At 66.8% G+C, this 15,068-nt stretch overlaps 3 protein-coding genes across 14 annotated transcripts; 1 reads left to right on the plus strand and 2 right to left on the minus strand.

Moving 5' to 3' along the window:
- Nucleotides 1-4: 4 nt before the first annotated feature.
- On the minus strand, nucleotides 5-3,968 carry SFXN3 (sideroflexin 3). Of its 3 annotated transcripts, none has more exons than XM_015288760.4 (11): nucleotides 3,822-3,968; nucleotides 2,823-2,989; nucleotides 2,571-2,741; nucleotides 2,389-2,487; nucleotides 2,239-2,314; nucleotides 2,072-2,157; nucleotides 1,646-1,773; nucleotides 1,523-1,572; nucleotides 1,360-1,409; nucleotides 1,115-1,162; nucleotides 5-1,009 (listed from the first exon to the last, which is right to left on the minus strand). In XM_015288760.4, the coding sequence occupies exons 2-11, from the start codon at nucleotides 2,984-2,986 to the stop codon at nucleotides 913-915; spliced, it is 969 nt and encodes a 322-aa protein (XP_015144246.2). In that variant the 5' UTR covers nucleotides 2,987-2,989; nucleotides 3,822-3,968; the 3' UTR covers nucleotides 5-912. The 3 variants fall into 3 exon arrangements, with proteins under 3 accessions (XP_015144246.2, XP_015144247.2, XP_426529.4); XM_015288761.4 differs by having other exon boundaries at nucleotides 3,694-3,883; XM_426529.8 differs by lacking the exon at nucleotides 3,822-3,968 and adding an exon at nucleotides 3,184-3,225.
- PDZD7 (PDZ domain containing 7) lies at nucleotides 3,285-10,197 on the plus strand. 6 transcript variants are annotated; one of them, XM_025151662.3, is made up of 17 exons: nucleotides 3,285-3,478; nucleotides 4,536-4,900; nucleotides 4,994-5,134; nucleotides 5,407-5,581; nucleotides 5,755-5,931; nucleotides 6,196-6,343; nucleotides 6,544-6,604; nucleotides 7,030-7,455; nucleotides 7,545-7,745; nucleotides 7,874-7,915; nucleotides 8,125-8,285; nucleotides 8,360-8,451; nucleotides 8,533-8,624; nucleotides 8,697-8,768; nucleotides 8,916-9,326; nucleotides 9,545-9,645; nucleotides 9,736-10,197. In XM_025151662.3, the coding sequence occupies exons 2-17, from the start codon at nucleotides 4,714-4,716 to the stop codon at nucleotides 9,883-9,885; spliced, it is 2,637 nt and encodes an 878-aa protein (XP_025007430.2). In that variant the 5' UTR covers nucleotides 3,285-3,478; nucleotides 4,536-4,713; the 3' UTR covers nucleotides 9,886-10,197. The 6 variants fall into 6 exon arrangements, with proteins under 6 accessions (XP_025007430.2, XP_025007429.2, XP_015144236.2 ...); XM_025151661.3 differs by having other exon boundaries at nucleotides 3,285-3,428; XM_015288750.4 differs by lacking the exon at nucleotides 3,285-3,478 and adding an exon at nucleotides 3,692-4,119.
- Nucleotides 10,090-14,911, minus strand: LZTS2 (leucine zipper tumor suppressor 2). 5 transcript variants are annotated; one of them, XM_015288757.4, is made up of 6 exons: nucleotides 14,796-14,911; nucleotides 14,381-14,434; nucleotides 13,139-13,609; nucleotides 12,180-12,749; nucleotides 11,714-11,983; nucleotides 10,090-11,623 (listed from the first exon to the last, which is right to left on the minus strand). In XM_015288757.4, the coding sequence occupies exons 1-6, from the start codon at nucleotides 14,817-14,819 to the stop codon at nucleotides 10,964-10,966; spliced, it is 2,049 nt and encodes a 682-aa protein (XP_015144243.1). In that variant the 5' UTR covers nucleotides 14,820-14,911; the 3' UTR covers nucleotides 10,090-10,963. The 5 variants fall into 5 exon arrangements, with proteins under 5 accessions (XP_015144243.1, XP_046799254.1, XP_015144245.1 ...); XM_046943298.1 differs by lacking the exon at nucleotides 14,381-14,434; XM_015288759.4 differs by lacking the exons at nucleotides 14,381-14,434; nucleotides 14,796-14,911 and adding an exon at nucleotides 14,218-14,272.
- Nucleotides 14,912-15,068: the final 157 nt, after the last annotated feature.

The raw sequence follows: 15,068 nt of genomic DNA on the forward strand, positions 1-15,068 counted from the left end.
CCGCTTTTGTATAAACAACCTGCCTTTATTATTTGGTAGATACAGGTACGGAGTACGTATAACAAAAATAACCAGAGGAAACAGCGATGTGCTTAAAGCCGTATGAGAAGGTCCATGGAGGAAGCCACACGGGAGCGGAGCCTTGAGCAAAGGCGGTGTTATAGGGTATAAAACAGGGGCTGCTGAGATTAAAATGTGCCATTTGCTCCGGGGAAATCCAGATTACAGCCCGGGATCAGTACAGAGCAGAGCGCACGGGGAGCTGCGCACGCACACCCAGGCTGGAGCAGCCCCCCCGCTGCGCTGTACATCCCATAGTGCTCACCCCTGGCTTCTGGAGGTCGTGTTCTCAGGATGCCGTGCCCAAGGGTGGGAGCATCCATCTCAGGCTCTAGCCTGGGGGATGCCATGGGACACAGCCTCGACACAGCCACATACACACTGGATATGGGAAACACGCTGGGTGACAGCCAGGAGCGGAGACACCTGGTACGACGTGGGTCGGAGCTTGCAGGGACACCAGCAGCGCAGCCACCACATGATATTGCCCAAGGTTGGGACACCTGAGTGCCCCTGCACCGTGCAGCACAGCAGGAGGATGGCAGCAGCACATGGGGTCCCTTGTCCCCATCTCTATGAAGCACCGCATGCCCAGTGCCCAGCCCCACTGCCCGCTAGCCTTGTGCCACCAGGGAAATATCCCCTCCTCCCGGCACCGGGCTGGTGGCCCTCAGGACAGCCCCACGTGGGGACAGGAGAGCAGCAAAGCACAGCTCAGGGGAGGTGCTGGTATGGGAGCCCGCTGGGTTCAGGGGCTCAGCTATACCCCAGCACCCGGGGACAGGAGGTGGCCACAGGGCAGCAGCTGCATCCTCGGGACGCTCTGAGCTCAGCGATGCAGCAGCCCTGTGCTCACAGCCCCTTGTTGAAGTAGACGGTGTGCAGCTGCGGGTCCACCTCCCGGATCTGAGCTTGGACGCTGGGCTCCAGGCGGCTCACCTGCATCGAGCTGCCAAGAGACATGGGGTGTCGGGGGGGCACAGGCATTTGCAAGCTTTTGGCTTGAAAGGAACAAAAGCACCTACGGACAGTTGGGCACAATGCCCACCCTTACCTCTTCTGCGGGAAGAGCGCGCAGCACAGCGGGGTTGCAAACACCAAGCTGCATGGGGAAGACAAGGAGAGCAGTGGGGGCAGCTAGGAGATGAGGAGGGGCCCTCCCAGCCCCAGACCTCAGGCCCCACTGTGGGGCCAACAAGGATGCTGAGGCTTCATCTGTCCTGCCAAGTGCAAACCTACTCCTGGCACGGGGCATCACCCCCATCCCAGCTCCCTGGGACGCACCCTGGGGTCACTTACCAGAGTCCCACCAGGCCAACCTGCAGGGGGGCGTTCAGGTACGGGTACCGCTGTAGGGGACAGTTTGGTGTCAGTGGGGCAGGCAGGTGCTGTTCCCCTGCAGGGTGCCAGCACAGTGCCAGTGGGCCATCCCTATGCCCACTCTCCTGCCCCTTCAGAGTACCTTCAGGAAGGCTCTCTTCTCCAGCACATTCATGATCACCGGGGGGATGGCTGGGGCAGAGGAGAGGGAAATGAGCTCCATGGGACCCGACTCACATGGCCAGGGCTAGGGCTGGGTACTCACCCATGGCCGGGGCTGCCATCCCGATGCGGGACACCACCACCTGGAAGATGGCCTTCTGGGCAGCTGCTGTGGACTCACCCAGGCGGTTCCCATTCTCATCTGTGATGGGGATCCCCACTTTGAGCTCCCTGTAAGGACAGCAGGGATGAAGGGGGTCAGGGGCACAGCAAGGAGGGAGGTCGGTGTCCCGCCATGTCCCCCACCCATGAACTATGTGTTATGCTGGGGCTCTTGGCTGGACTCCATGTGCGCACCCAGGGATGCTGGCATTAACCCACAGCTCTTGGGATGCAAGCAGGTGCTGGTACCCCCAAACCAGCCTTTTGGTGTGTGCCCCTTCCCCCCCCCCCCCCCACAAAGCCTCTGCAGAGCGAGGGCACTGCTCCCCACAATGTCCCCGTGTCCCTGCTGCAGCCAGGCACCCACCTCTGTCTCATCAGCGGGATGTTGATGCAGTTGGCAGCAGCCACGGCCGCGAAAGGCACGTAGCGCCCGATGATGGCCGGCAGGTGCTGGGGGGGGAGCAGGGAGCGGGTCACCGAGAGGCTTTGGGGACACAGCTGCCTGTCCCCAAACACCCAGAACACCCTTACCTTGGTGAGGGACTTGAGCCCCAGCGCTGTCACAACAGCCCCGCCGGTCGCGCTCACGTAGGCCGTCCCCAGCTGGCTGCAAAGGCAGGAGGTGACACCCACGTCCCATCACCCCACGGACGGATGGCGCAGCATGCCGGGGAAACTCACCTGGGGGTGATGGGGGCATCCCCGCTGCGGTTGGTGTAGTTAACGATGGCATTGAAGGATTGGTTCACCCACTGCCAGAACACCACGGCCGGCGTGGTCCTACGGGCATCAGCATCATCGGGGGGTGTCCATGGCAGGGGGAGGACGCGGGCACCCGGGGGTGCCGGGGATGGGGCCGGTACCTATAGAAGGTCAGCATGCAGCCGGTGATGGTCATGTTCATGGGCACCTGGGCCGACATGCGCCCGATGAGCAGCATCTTCTCTCCCGTGTCGGGGTGGAAGGCGGAATCGTAGATGTACTTGGCACGCCACAGCTCATCCTCGGTCAGCCCCGGGGGCACCGTGCCCGCCCTGTGGGAAGCACACAGCTGCGGCACAGTACCCACCGCCGTCCCGCGTGGGTGGGACCACCCCCCACCCGCCGTCCCGTACCTGTAGGCCAGCACCAGGCGGCGCGCCTCGTCCAGGGCCGCCCCCGACAGCAGCAGGTTGCGGGGGTCGGTGACGGTGAAGAAGTGTTTGGCCCGGCCCTGGAACGTGCTCTGGTCCCAGCGGGGCTCGCGGATGTCGATGGTGGTGGGCAGCGTGGGGGGCATCCTCTGCGGGGGGGGGGGAGGAGAGCGCAGGGGGATGTGGTGACACGCAGCCCCAGAGCCGCCCCCCGGCAAAACCCCGCGCCGGCGCCGCTCCCACCCGTTCTGCAGCCGCTCCCGGAGCTCGGCAGCTCGGACCGCTATCCGCGCCACCCCCGCGGGGTGACCCCCCCCGACCCCCGCTCCCGGCCGGCACTCACGGCTCCGGGCAGCGCCCGCTCGGCTCCGCGCCGCTCCGCCCCGATGACGTCCGCGCCCGTCACGGGGCCGCCCCACGCCGAGGGCGGGGGCACGGGGAGTGGGGGGGAGGCCGCGGCGGTGGCGGCCGAGGCTGAGCGCGGCCATCTGCGCCATGCGGAGCTACGTGCGGCGCGGCACGGCCGTGCGGCGGGGGGCGCGCGTGGGGATGAACGCGGGGCGGCCCTGCGTGGGAGAGCTCAAGAGGGTGTGGTCACGTGGGCGCGGTCACGTGGGCGTGCGCGGTCACGCGAGTGGGTGCGTGTGTGTGTGTGCATTTGAGCGTGTTTCCGCGCGCCCACGCGTGGCACGGCGCCCGTGTGCGCGGCAGCCGGGGACGAGCCGTCTGCGCGCGGGGGGCACACGCGCGTTCGCGGCGGCGCGTGGGCTGCGGGCGTCCAATGAGGAGCGCCGTCGGGCCCTCCCGGCTCCGCCCGGCTGCCCCGCGCCCCCCCGGCGCTGCCGCGCATCACCTGAAACCGGCGCGGTGTCGGGTTCGCACAGCCGGCGCCAGCCCCGCCGTGGGTCGCGGCCAGCCCCCGGGCGGGGGGGGACGACACCGGCTGGCACCGTTCGGGCCGGGAGAGGGGCGCTCCCACACCTCATCACGTGCCTCAGTCCTCCCGTGCGTGGCGTTCGGCTCCGCGCGCAGCCCCGCGGGGGGGGCTCATCCCACGGGAGGAGGGGGGTGTGACACGGGGCTCCCCCCGCGCCCAGCGCCGGTCCCGCCACCTGAGTGACAGGTCCCACGGCCGGCACACCGCCGGGACAGCCAATCTCCGCCGGCACCGACGGGCGGGAGGCGGTGCTGCTGTCCCCCCCCCCCCCCCCCCGCGTCGTCCTCTCCATCCCCCCCGCGCCGAGCGGTGTCTCTTTCTCAGGTGGCACCATGGGGACAGGTGAGAAGGGCACGGGGAGGGGGGGACGGAGGTGGCAGGGGGACCCCAGCGCCGGGCGCCCCGTCGGGGGGCAGCGCCGCTCGAGCACGGAGGGGTGGCCCTTGGGAGGGGGGGCTGCCGGGCGGCTGGGACACCGCGGAGGGGACGCAAGCAGAGGAGACATCACTTATTTATGGAGGTCAGGCCGGGGCGAGCGGGGGGCGCTGGGAAAATCCTCCCCCCCCCCGGCCTTTTCCCGGGAACGGGGAGATTCGTGGGGGTGTGGCGGCGGGGGCGGGGTGGGGGGGCTCCGTGCAAATCTGCGTCCTGAGGCTGAAGTCCCCGCGGTGCAACCGGCGATCCCGCTGGGATGCGGCAAGTCGGGGCATCTGGGCAGCAGGGGAGGTCACACCGTGCCACTCGCTGTCCCCCCACAGGCTGTGCCACCGGGACCCCTCCTGCTGCCCCCCAGCCGGCCCCAGCGCTGCGCCGCTGAGGATCGCGCCCCAACCTGGGCATGTGCGGCGGGACGGTGCCACGGTCTCCCCCCGCTGGCGGGCAGCCCCGGCCCCGTGAGCACCCGGCGAGCCACGCTCGTACCGCTCGGCCGCCGCCATGGCCCAGGGCTGGGAGGACGCGGAGATGACGGCGGCCGGGCGGTCGCGGAGCTCCAGCAGCAAGGTCAGCCTGGCGCCCCGCTGCCTGCTCAGCAAGCAGAGCCGCCTGCTCAACGGGGTCACCCGCAGCGCCCGCGCCACGTCCCCCATGGGGCGCGTCATCCTCATCAACTCCCCTATTGAAGGTACGTGGGCACCCACCCGGACAGCTGTCCCTGCCTGGGGATGGCTGCGTCCCCCAGCATGAGTCTGACCCGGTGACACGTCTGTCCCAGCAGCCAGCAGCAATGAGAGCGATGTCATCAATGCCATCACGGTGGAGAAGAGCACGGATGGCAAGCTGGGCTTTAGTGTCCGTGGTGGCTCCGAGCACGGGCTGGGCATCTTCGTGAGCAAAGTGGAGGAGGGCAGCGCTGCCGGTAGGTGGCACCGAGCAAGGGGCAGATACGTGCCACCAGGACACCAGGGAGCTGTCAGGGACGTGGTGCCACGGTGGTGATGCCACCCTTCATGTCATCACCTGCACCCACCTTGTGCTGCTTGTTCCCACTGGGTTGGGATGAGATTGGGGATATATGGGAGGGAGCAGATCACCCTACCCGGGGACAGGTCAACCTGCTTGGGGACAGGGCACCCAGCAAAGTCAGTGGTTTTAGCTTGGGTACCCAACTGAGCTGCTCGCCCCTTGCAGAGCAGGCCGGGCTGTGCGTGGGGGACAAGATCACGGAGGTGAACAGCGTGAGCCTAGAGAACATCACCATGAGCAGTGCCGTCAAGGTCCTCACTGGCAACAACCGCCTCCGCATGGTGGTCCGGCGGATGGGCCGTGTGCCGGGCATCAAGTTCTCCAAGGAGAAGACAGCCTGGTGAGCAGGACATGGGCATCCCAAATCCAGTCCCGTGGAACGGGGAGGCTCGGTGGGGGATGCTGAAGGGCAAGTAGGAGCCCAGAGGTGGGAGACACTCACTCTATGGGTGACATCAGTGTCCCACTGGATGACAAGAGATGACTCCCCCCAATTCTGTGTCCGTGCCCCAGGGTGGATGTGGTGAACAGGCGCCTGGTGGTGGAGAAGAGTGGCTCAACACCATCAGAAAGTGGCTCTGAGGATGGTCTGCGACGCATCGTCCACCTCTACACCACCTCTGATGATTACTGCCTGGGCTTCAATATCCGCGGAGGTCGGGAGTTCGGCCTTGGCATCTATGTCTCCAAGTATGGCCACTCGTGTGTCCTCATCCTGGGGGGCACCAGGGGGATGCAGCACTCAGTTTCTGCTGTGACCACTCTGAGGCTGATCATACTTCCCTGACTCATGCTGGGACATCACCATGTTGGGTGTTGGGGTTCCACTATGCTGCGTGTTGGGGGATCACCACGTTGGGTGCTGGTGCACTGAGACTTTTGGTGCTGGGACACAGGGTTGCCTGGGCAGAATGTTAGGGGCTCCATCCCCAACCTGTTCCTCTGTCACTCTAGGGTGGACCCCGGGGGGCTGGCAGAGCAGAATGGCATTCGGGTGGGCGACCAAGTCCTTGCAGCCAACGGAGTCAAGTTCGAAGACATAAGCCATAGCAAGGCGGTGGAGGTGCTCAAGGGGCAGACCCACATCATGCTTACCATCAAGGTACCTGTGTCCAGCCCTGTGGGATTGGCGAGCCCCCATGTTGGCATTGCCCCAGCACATCCCAGTTCCCGGGGGGGTTGGCACGGCTATGGGCCGCTTGGGTTTCATGGCTGGTGGGAGAGGGATGCATTATTCATGGCTGGCACCCGGATCGGGTTCGGCCGGCACGCGCTGACCCCTCGTCTTTTCCCTGCGTGTAGGAGACCGGCCGCTTCCCTGCCTACAAGGAGCTGGTGGCCGAGTACTGCTGGCTCAGCCGCTGTAAGGACTGTGCCGTTTGGGTACTGGGGGGGCACACGGCGGGCCTGGGACCCTCAGTGCAAAGATGTCCAGAGGGTCCCAATGGGGAGGGAGAAGGTCTGTGTGCCGTGGGGTCATGTGTGTCCTCTGTCCTGGGAGGGAACATGTGCCATGGTCAGCATCTCTGCAGTCCCATTCATCCCCATCCCTGCAGGAGACATGAAATCCCCAGGGACACAAAGGTCTCTGTGCCATGCCCCGCAGCCCCGTGGCCCAATATGCCACCCTCCCTTTGCAATGCTAGCAGCCTGCTGTCCCTGTGGCCCTACGGTCCCCATGTCCCCATGTCCCTGTTCTTGAGGGATGCGAAGCTCCTGTGTTCCCTGGTGAGCCATCCCATGTCCCCCCCATGTGTGTCACCCTGTGTCCCCTGCTGTACCTTGCAGTGACCAACGGGCAGCTGCAGCAGCTCTCTCAGACCTCGGAGACCAGCTCCTCCATCTCCTCCTACTCCTCGGGGCCACCACCGGGGACAGTGAACGGGCTGGGGACGGTGACCCCCGGGCCACCCACCCGCACAGTGGATGTAGCCATCTCCACAGAGGATGGGCTGCGGCGGGGCTGGGCGCGGGATCGTGCTGAACGGGCCATGCAGACAGAACCAGCCACCGAGGGGCTGCAGGAAACACGGCGTACGGTGCGGCCCCCGGAGCTGCTGCGGGACACGGCCATCCGAGGCCAGGGTGCCCGCGAGCCCCCCGGCACCCACCCACGCCGCACCTTCTCCCACTCCCCCAAAACGGCGCTGCTGTTGGCGCTGAGCCGGCCCCGGCAGCCCATCACACGTTCCCAGAGCGACCTCACGGTGGCTGGTAGGAATTCAGCACCCACAGCCCCCCGGCCCCAAACCCTATTTGGGACGTCCCCCCCGGTGCACCCCAACCTCCTGCTCTGTTCCCAGAGGAGAAGCGGAAGAAGAAGCCGGAGGGCCAGGGGTCACGGGGGGCTCCTCCTGGGCTGCACCGCTCCAAGACCCTCGTCAACCTTTTCTTCAAGGGTGGCCGCACCAGCAGCCAGAGCTGGGCACCCCCCAGCCCTGAGCCCCCCAGCTCCGAGCGCCGGGCACTCACCAAATCTCTGGGGCGCCCTGAAGGGGACAGAGGTACTGTGATGGGGCCAGGGGCCAGGCACAGAGCTCCACTGATGGGCAATGGGGTTGTGGGAGGGGGTCCCTGTGTGCACAATTTCACCGCCACCCCAGTTGCTCACCCATCTTCATCTCCCTTGCAGTAGGTGCTGTGCAGAAGTTTGTCATCCGGAGCCTGAAGCGGGGTAATGGGGGTGGCTGTGGGGGGGCCCTGCATGCACCTGTCCTTGCATGGTGTGGCCAAGCAAGGGGTGGGCACCAGAGATCTCCATTTCCAGTGTTTTGTGTGTGACTTTGGCATGGATCAAGCCCGCATATGGGTTTGGGGCTGGTATGGGGCAGTGGGCACAGGGTGTCCCTGCCCCGCTGGCCACCCTCCGCTCTGCCCCCCCAGAGAAAAGCCGCCGTGGCCCCATCCCGGCCCCGTTCTGTGGCCCGGGCACCCCACAGCCCGACGGCGGTGATCCCGAGGCACGGCTTACACTTATCCAGGACACAGCGGCACGGCTGCTCAGCCCCGATGAGGTGACGGCCGTGCTCCGCCATTGCACTCGGGTACGGTACCATGGGCATCACCTGGAGGTAAACTCGGGCATGGGTTTGGGGCTGACACCCATCCATGCCCACAGTACCTGCACGAGGGCGGTGTGGAGGACCTGGTGCGGCCACTGCTCGCTATCCTGGACAGGCCTGAGAAGGTGCTGCTGCTGCGGGATGTTAGGTGGGCGCTTGGTGCCACTGGGATGGATGTGAGCCCTGCGCTCCGCTCACACCGCACTGTGAGCCCCGTCTGTCCTTACAGGAGTGTGGTGGCCCCCACAGACCTGGGACGCTTCGACAGCATGGTGATGCCACTGGAGCTGGAGGCTTTTGATGCCCTCAAGAGCCGCTCAGGTAGAGCCCAGCATGGAGATGGGGGGCAGAGCAGGAGGGCACCACACTGACCCCACTGTTCCCCTTCTGCAGTGCGCTCGCCTGCCCTGCGCCCAGCCCACCACGATGTCCCCCCCAAGCGACACCTCATCACACCTGTGCCTGGTGCGTGCTCTGGGACGGGGGGAGTACGGGGGCAATTTGGAGAGGGGGGCTCCAAGGAAGGAGGGTTTACTCCAAGAAGAGGGGTTCTGGGGTCCAATGGGGTGGTGCCAAGGGTGCCACCCCTCTTCTGAGCCCCTCTGACTGCAGATTACCGTGGAGGGTTCCTGCTGAAGCCAGCGGGGGCCCCTGAATCAGAGGAAGCCAAGGGGCTGCCGCAGAGCCCAGCCCGGCCGCGGGCCTCTCCAAGCCCCCGCCGGCTGCACCCCCGCACCTACACCCCACTCCCTGACGTGCCAGTGGACGCCTATGCCTACGCCGGCGGCCCCCCACCCACCCCTAGCCCCAGGTCCCCCAACTGGCTGCTGGCCGAGCCCCCGCACAGCCCCCAGCCCCAGGACGGGCGCTGCTCGGTGCTGGTGAAGCCCCGAAGAGGACGGGCTCCCCTCACACTGGGAGGGGAGAGGGGGGCTGCGCCACTCGCCAATGGCCCCAGGGAAGAAGAGGAGGAGGAGGAGCAGCTGCTGACTGTCACCTTGTCCAAGCTGAAGCATTCACTGGGTAAGTGATTGGGGTGCTATTTGGGCACCAGCACCTTTGGGATGGTTGGGACCCCCTTAGCAAGGGATGGGTAAGCACACAGATGAAACATTGAGCACTGCCAGTGGCAGTTGCTTAGGACCTACCAAAACAGGGCAGAGAGAGGCCATGCAGCCCACAGATGGGGGTGCCATGTGGGCCCCCATGTAGTGTCTGAGGGCACTGTGGTTCCATTGCAGGGATCAGCATCTCTGGTGGCATTGAGTCACGGGCACAGCCGATGGTGAAGATTGAGAAGATCTTCCCTGGGGGGGCCGCCTTCCTCAGCGGTGTCCTCAAGGTAGGGGGCAGCTCTGGGGGACCCAACCCCTCGTCCCTTCATCACTGAGCCCTCCTGCAGTGCATCTCACACCTTTCCTCCCGGCATCAGGCGGGGCATGAGCTGGTGTCAGTAGACGGGGAGAGCCTGCAGAATGTCACACACCAGCGCGCCGTGGACATCATCCGCCAGGCCTACCGCAACAAAGCCAAGGAGCCCATGGAGCTGGTGGTACGGGTGCCTGCTGCCCCCCCGGAGTGACACCGCACCTCCCCAGGAGCCATCCCGCATTCCCATGGACCTGGCTCACTCTGCACCGAGCTGCAGCCGGTCTCAGCCAGCAGGGACTAAAGGACTTGTGTGCACAGAGGGACAGCCCAAAATGGGACTGAGGTGGGGGCATGTTGGGGATAAGGGAGGAAGGCAGGCAGCCCCAACCCTGCTACAGATACATGGACACTGCCCTGAAAAACACAGCCAGGGGCTTGTCTTTAATCAGTGTTTCCGGGTGGTACGAGGGCAAGCCGGGCTCTGGAAGTGGGACACAACAGAAATAAAAGTACAAAAATACAACCCCCCCCGGCAGCCAGGGGCGAGCAAGCCAGAGCTGGGCATGGCCAGACTCTTCCTTTGGTTTGACCCCGCGGGCACACAGCCTGTCCCCATCCCTGGTGTCCCCATGCTGGTGGCCAGTGCTGGCTCCTGGCACCAAGCCCCTCTCCCCGCACCAAGCAGGCTGGGAATCACAGGGGCACGGCTGGGCTTCTGGGGGGGGCACACAGGGACAAGGGCACGGGGAAGGCACTAAGGGCAATGTGGCCCATGGTAGGGGTGAGGAGACCATGGCCAGGCAGGGCGCAAAGGGGGAGGAGGTGTTTTTTGGTAGGTCCTATAAAAATAGAGTTATTTAAAATGGCACAGAAACGAATCCCCTGACAAACACGCTGGGGAAGGTGGGGGGGAAGGCTGGCATGAACAGGGACATGGAATGCTGTCCCTAGGGAAAGCAGCTGTGTGACAGTGCTGGGAGGGATGTGAGGGAGGCGACAACGCACCCTCCCCAAGGTGACCCTGGCTGAAGTCAGCACGCTAATCCCTGGCTGCTAAGAGGATCAGCAGGAACCAGCTTTGGGACATGGCACCCCCTCGGCCCCGCAGCTCACGGGCACCCCCCTGCCATGGTGCAGCCAACACGACCTCAACCTACACCACAATGCTGGGGAGGGGGCAGCACCTGAGGTCCCCAACGCCCCCTCCCAGTGCATAGCAGTGGCGAGCAGGAACTCCCGCTCTCAGCCCCACAGCTCCCAAAATCCCAGGGGCCGGGGCAGACAGTATCTCAGATCTCGGTGGCCGTGATCTCCTCGAAGGGCAGATTGGGGCCGGGGGTCTCACAGGGTTCCGTCGGGGGCTCCTCTCCCTGCAGCCGGAGGTGTTGCAGCCGCTGCTCCAGGCGCCGGTTGCGGCGGTACATCTGGATGTAGTTGTACTGCAGCTGCTTCTGGTAGCGGATCACCCTTTCCTTCTCTCCCTGCCACGTGCTGCGCTCCTGCTCGAAGGCGTCCCGCTGCTCCTGCCCACGCCGCCGCTCCAGGGCCACCTCTGCCCGCAGCCGCTCCAGCTGCCGCTGCAGCCCCGCCATGCCCCGCGGCTCCTCGCTGGGCTCGGGGCAGCCTTCGCTGGGCTGAGGGCAGCGTCCACGGGCAGCATCCCGCAGCCCGGCCACCTCCTGCTCCAGACGGCCCGCTTTGGCACGGAACAGGTCAGCCTCGCTCTTGCGTCGCTGCAGTTCATTGGCGCACACCTCCAGCTCCAGCGCCTTCAGCCGGGCGGCCTCCTGCAGCCCCCGCGCCTGCTGCTCACCTGCCTGCAGCTCGGCCCGCGCCTCGCGCAGCTGCGCTCGCAGCACCAGCAGTTCTGTACCACGCTGCGCCAGTTCTGCCTGCGACTCCTTCAGCTGCTGCTTCAGCAGCGAGATCTCACCCGACTTCTGGCACACCTGCGGACAGTGGATGCTCAGGCACTGGCCGTGGCCCCATCCTGGCCCCCGAGGGACAGGGACACCACGGCTGTCCCCAGCATGGCTCACCTCCCACTTGGTCTCCTCCAGCCGTGGCCCCAGCTCGGTGTGTTCCCGCTGGAAGGATGCGCAGCGGCGCTCCAGCAGCTCCCGCTCCTGCAGCAGCTGAGCAAAGTCCTCCTGCAGCTGCTTCTTCTCCTGCTGCAGCTGCAGCACCTGGAGCTGCAGGACCTGCTGCCCACGCTGCGCCTGCTGGGCCGCCTGTCGCACCTGGGCCGCACAGCGCTGCCGCAAACCCTCCAGCTCCTGCTCACAGCGACGCTGCTTCTCTTCGTACACCTGGGCACAGGTGCACGCTGAGATGGGACATCCCACTCCGCCACCTCCACGTCTCCCCACGTCGGCATCTAGAGCCTCCACAGGGTTCCCCAGACACACCACTGCATGCACAACCCAAACCCACACGATGGGGCCATACGGGCACCCCCAGCCCTGAGAGCTCCCCTGATTCTCCGCGCCCTTGCAGGGTTCCTACCTGGCAGATGGCCACCTCATTCTCATCCAGGCTGTCCCGCAGCTGCTGCAGCTCGGCCTCCCTCTCCCGCAGCTTGTCTTCCAGCTCACGCACCAGCAGGACCTCCTCACCAGGCAGTGGCGAGCGCTCACAGGAGCCGCTCTCGGAAGAGGGCCGGCCTCGGCCACTCAGCGAGCCCGTGCTTTTGCTGGAGGACGAACGCCCACTATCCGAGTTGGAGGGGCCAGCTGGTGGGCGGTAGCCACCTGGGGGCTCAGGATGGCCGTGAGGGGTGGCTGGGAGGTTGCCAGGCTCAGTATGCTGGCTGCAGCCTGTGCTGTAGGTGGGCAGGCTGGACAGAGAGTTGCGTCCCGAGTCTGAGAGCGTGCCTGAGTGGCTGCTGGCACGGCAGCTCAGTGAGCCAGGCTTGTCGGCCCCGGTGGTCCCCAGCAGGTGGGTGAGGCTCACCTGGCTCTCCGACAGTGCTGCAGCCCCTGGGCGTACCCCCTGGCTGGCCGGCCCCGGAGCAGTCCTGATTTTGGGTACCACCGGCTTGAATGCCATGGGGCGGATCAGGGTCTTCTCCACATTCTGCAAGGGGAAAGAGGAAAGAGTAGGGTCTGGGGACCAGGCACTCTCCAGAGGTGGCCTAGTAGAGGCTGGGGATGCTGCCAGAGCACCAGGGAGGACTCAGTAACTGCACCAATTCTGCTCCCACCCAACACCTCAGGGTGTCCCAGCTCTGAAGATGACCACTAGGTGCCCTCCCCTGCTCTATGCAGCGGTTTCAGAGAGGGTCCCACACGCACATGGCTACTCCTGACACAAGGAAGAGGGCAACGGGAGCACAGAGATCACCACCGCCCACAGGGACATGGACCATGTGCTCTCTCCTTGCATGCGCCAACACCTCTCCCCAAGCCCAGCAGCCCCAGTGTGGCAGAGGGCGCTGAGCAGATCCCCCACAGTTCCCACCTTACCTCCTCGAGCTTGCCGGAGACGGGGACAAGCTTGGGGGGCGGCCCCCGGATGCCACCACTTGGGGCTTGTTCATCCCGTGCCTCGTCTGAGTCGCTGCAGGGGCTGACGGGAGAGGCGGCCTCCAGCCACTCCCCATGGAAAACTTCGTTGGTGTACGCATGGGCAGTGGCTGAGCACGGCTTCTTGGGGGGCAAAGTGTGGAGGAGGGGGTCAGGGGGGCTGGCTCGCAGCAGCGCATCCTGCACACGGAAGGGACCCCCGGCAGCAGCAGTCTGGCAGGAGCGATCGTGGCAGGGTCGGCTGGAGATCAGGCTGCCCACACTGCCCATGGTGCTGTGCGTGGGCAGGGGTGAGCGGGCGGCAGTGCGGAGCTGGGCAGCTGCCTCAGGGGTGGCCTCGATGGAAACCGGCAGCGTCTGCACGATGGCCATGGCAGGGGGGCCCCCAGCAGGCAGGGGGGCGCGGGCAGCCTGGAAGAGAAAGGCAACATGGGGCCATCAAGCGGTAAACTCACTCATTCATCCCATAGGACACCAACGAGTACAGGCCCCCCAGAATGGGACAGGTAGATGTGGGATGGCTGCAAGAGATATGTTGGGTGGGAGGAGGCGTCGAGCGGAGCAGCATAAAGCTGGGATTAGCCGGAGGGCGGGGAGAAGGCATGGGGCACGCTGGGGGCTCACGCAGCACCACTGCTCCCCTGCAGGGCCCAAAGGAAGAGCCCCACAGAGAGCAGGGGCAGCCCCGTGCACTAAGCAGGGTCCGCACTGCATGGCAGCCACCGTGCCTTCACTGCCCCACCGCTCGCGGACCCGCACCCCTGCTCTGCCCCACAGCACGGCCCGCACTGCCATAGCCCAGCTCTCGCCTCCAGAGCCCTCCGGACGCCCCAAACACCTCGTCCTGAAGCATCCTCCGCCCCAACCCCCCCCCCGGCACCAACAGCACCCCACACCCCAACCCCCACCCCTACACCCTCCTCCCCCACACCTCACAGTCCCCACGCCGCCCCCCGCCCGCACCCCCCCGCGTTGGAGCACCGCAGCGACGCGCTCCCCCCGGGCCGAGCCGGACCCACCCGGGCCGGGCCGCCCCATGATGCGCTCGGGCCGCCGGGCCGCCGCGCTCCGCCCGCCGCGCTGGCACCGCCCCGGGGCCGCCCCCCGCCTCCACCGCCCCCAGCATCACCCCGGGGGTGACGCCGGGCCCCCTGCCCCCGCGCGGGGCGCCCCGCTTCTCACCTCGCCAACCGCGGCCCATCCGTCCGGGGGGTCCCGGCCCGGCTCCGCCGCCCCCTGAGCCGGGAAAACGAGCAGAGAGCGGGGTCAGGGCCGCCCCCCCGGCCCCTCCGAAGCGCCCCACGGGGCCTCCGCGGGCCCCACCGGCCCGGCCCGGCCCGGCCCAGGCCCCGCCGCCCGCGCTCGCCCGCCGCTCCGCCGCCGCCGCTCTCCCGCCGGCCCGGGCCGCGCCAGGCCCCGCCCGCCCCGCCGCCCCCGGCCCCCGGCCCCGCGACGGATGGGAGGCGGCAGGGGGTTGCCCTACGGCCGGGCCGCGGGGCAGCGACGGCCGCGAAGGGCCCTCTGGGGGCTGCCGGGCCTCAGCCCGCCCCCGGCCCCGCAGGCAGCGTGGGGGGGGGGGGGGCTGCGCCCCGCTCACCTCCGCGTCCCCGTCCTCCGCCATGGGCCCGGCTCCTGTCGTGGCCGCCGCTGCCTTCTCCCAGCCCCACGCGTGTGGGGTGCGGGTGGCCAACCCGCGCGTGGGTGCCGTGGGGCGCGGTGGCGGGGAGGTGCCCGCCGCTGGGTCAGCGCTGGGGCGGGAGGTGTGTGTGCGTGGGGCCATGCGGCCCCGCGGTGCCGTCCTGCCCCACAGCCTGGCGAGCCCGTGGCAGAAGGGGACCCGAAGGTGGAGGGATGGGGGATGGGAGCACGG

The sequence above is a fragment of the Gallus gallus genome, chromosome 6 (genome assembly GCF_016699485.2).
Source record: "Gallus gallus isolate bGalGal1 chromosome 6, bGalGal1.mat.broiler.GRCg7b, whole genome shotgun sequence".
Taxonomy (NCBI): domain Eukaryota; kingdom Metazoa; phylum Chordata; class Aves; order Galliformes; family Phasianidae; genus Gallus; species Gallus gallus.

Coding starts and splice junctions, on each gene's coding strand:
- SFXN3 (XM_015288760.4), bottom strand. CDS start 2,986: ATGCCCCCCACGCTGCCCACCACCATCGACATCCGCGAGCCCCGCTGG. Junction 2,742..2,822: donor CGCCTGGTGCTGGCCTACAG/GTACGGGACGGC, acceptor TGCTTCCCACAG/GGCGGGCACGGTGCCCCCGG. Junction 1,774..2,071: donor ATCCCGCTGATGAGACAGAG/GTGGGTGCCTGG, acceptor CTGTCCTTACAG/GGAGCTCAAAGTGGGGATCC.
- PDZD7 (XM_025151662.3), top strand. CDS start 4,714: ATGGCCCAGGGCTGGGAGGACGCGGAGATGACGGCGGCCGGGCGGTCG. Junction 6,344..6,543: donor ACATCATGCTTACCATCAAG/GTACCTGTGTCC, acceptor CCCTGCGTGTAG/GAGACCGGCCGCTTCCCTGC. Junction 6,605..7,029: donor GTACTGCTGGCTCAGCCGCT/GTAAGGACTGTG, acceptor TGTACCTTGCAG/TGACCAACGGGCAGCTGCAG.
- LZTS2 (XM_015288757.4), bottom strand. CDS start 14,819: ATGGCGGAGGACGGGGACGCGGAG. Junction 12,750..13,138: donor TCTCCGGCAAGCTCGAGGAG/GTAAGGTGGGAA, acceptor TTCCCCTTGCAG/AATGTGGAGAAGACCCTGAT. Junction 11,624..11,713: donor TGGAGGAGACCAAGTGGGAG/GTGAGCCATGCT, acceptor CACTGTCCGCAG/GTGTGCCAGAAGTCGGGTGA.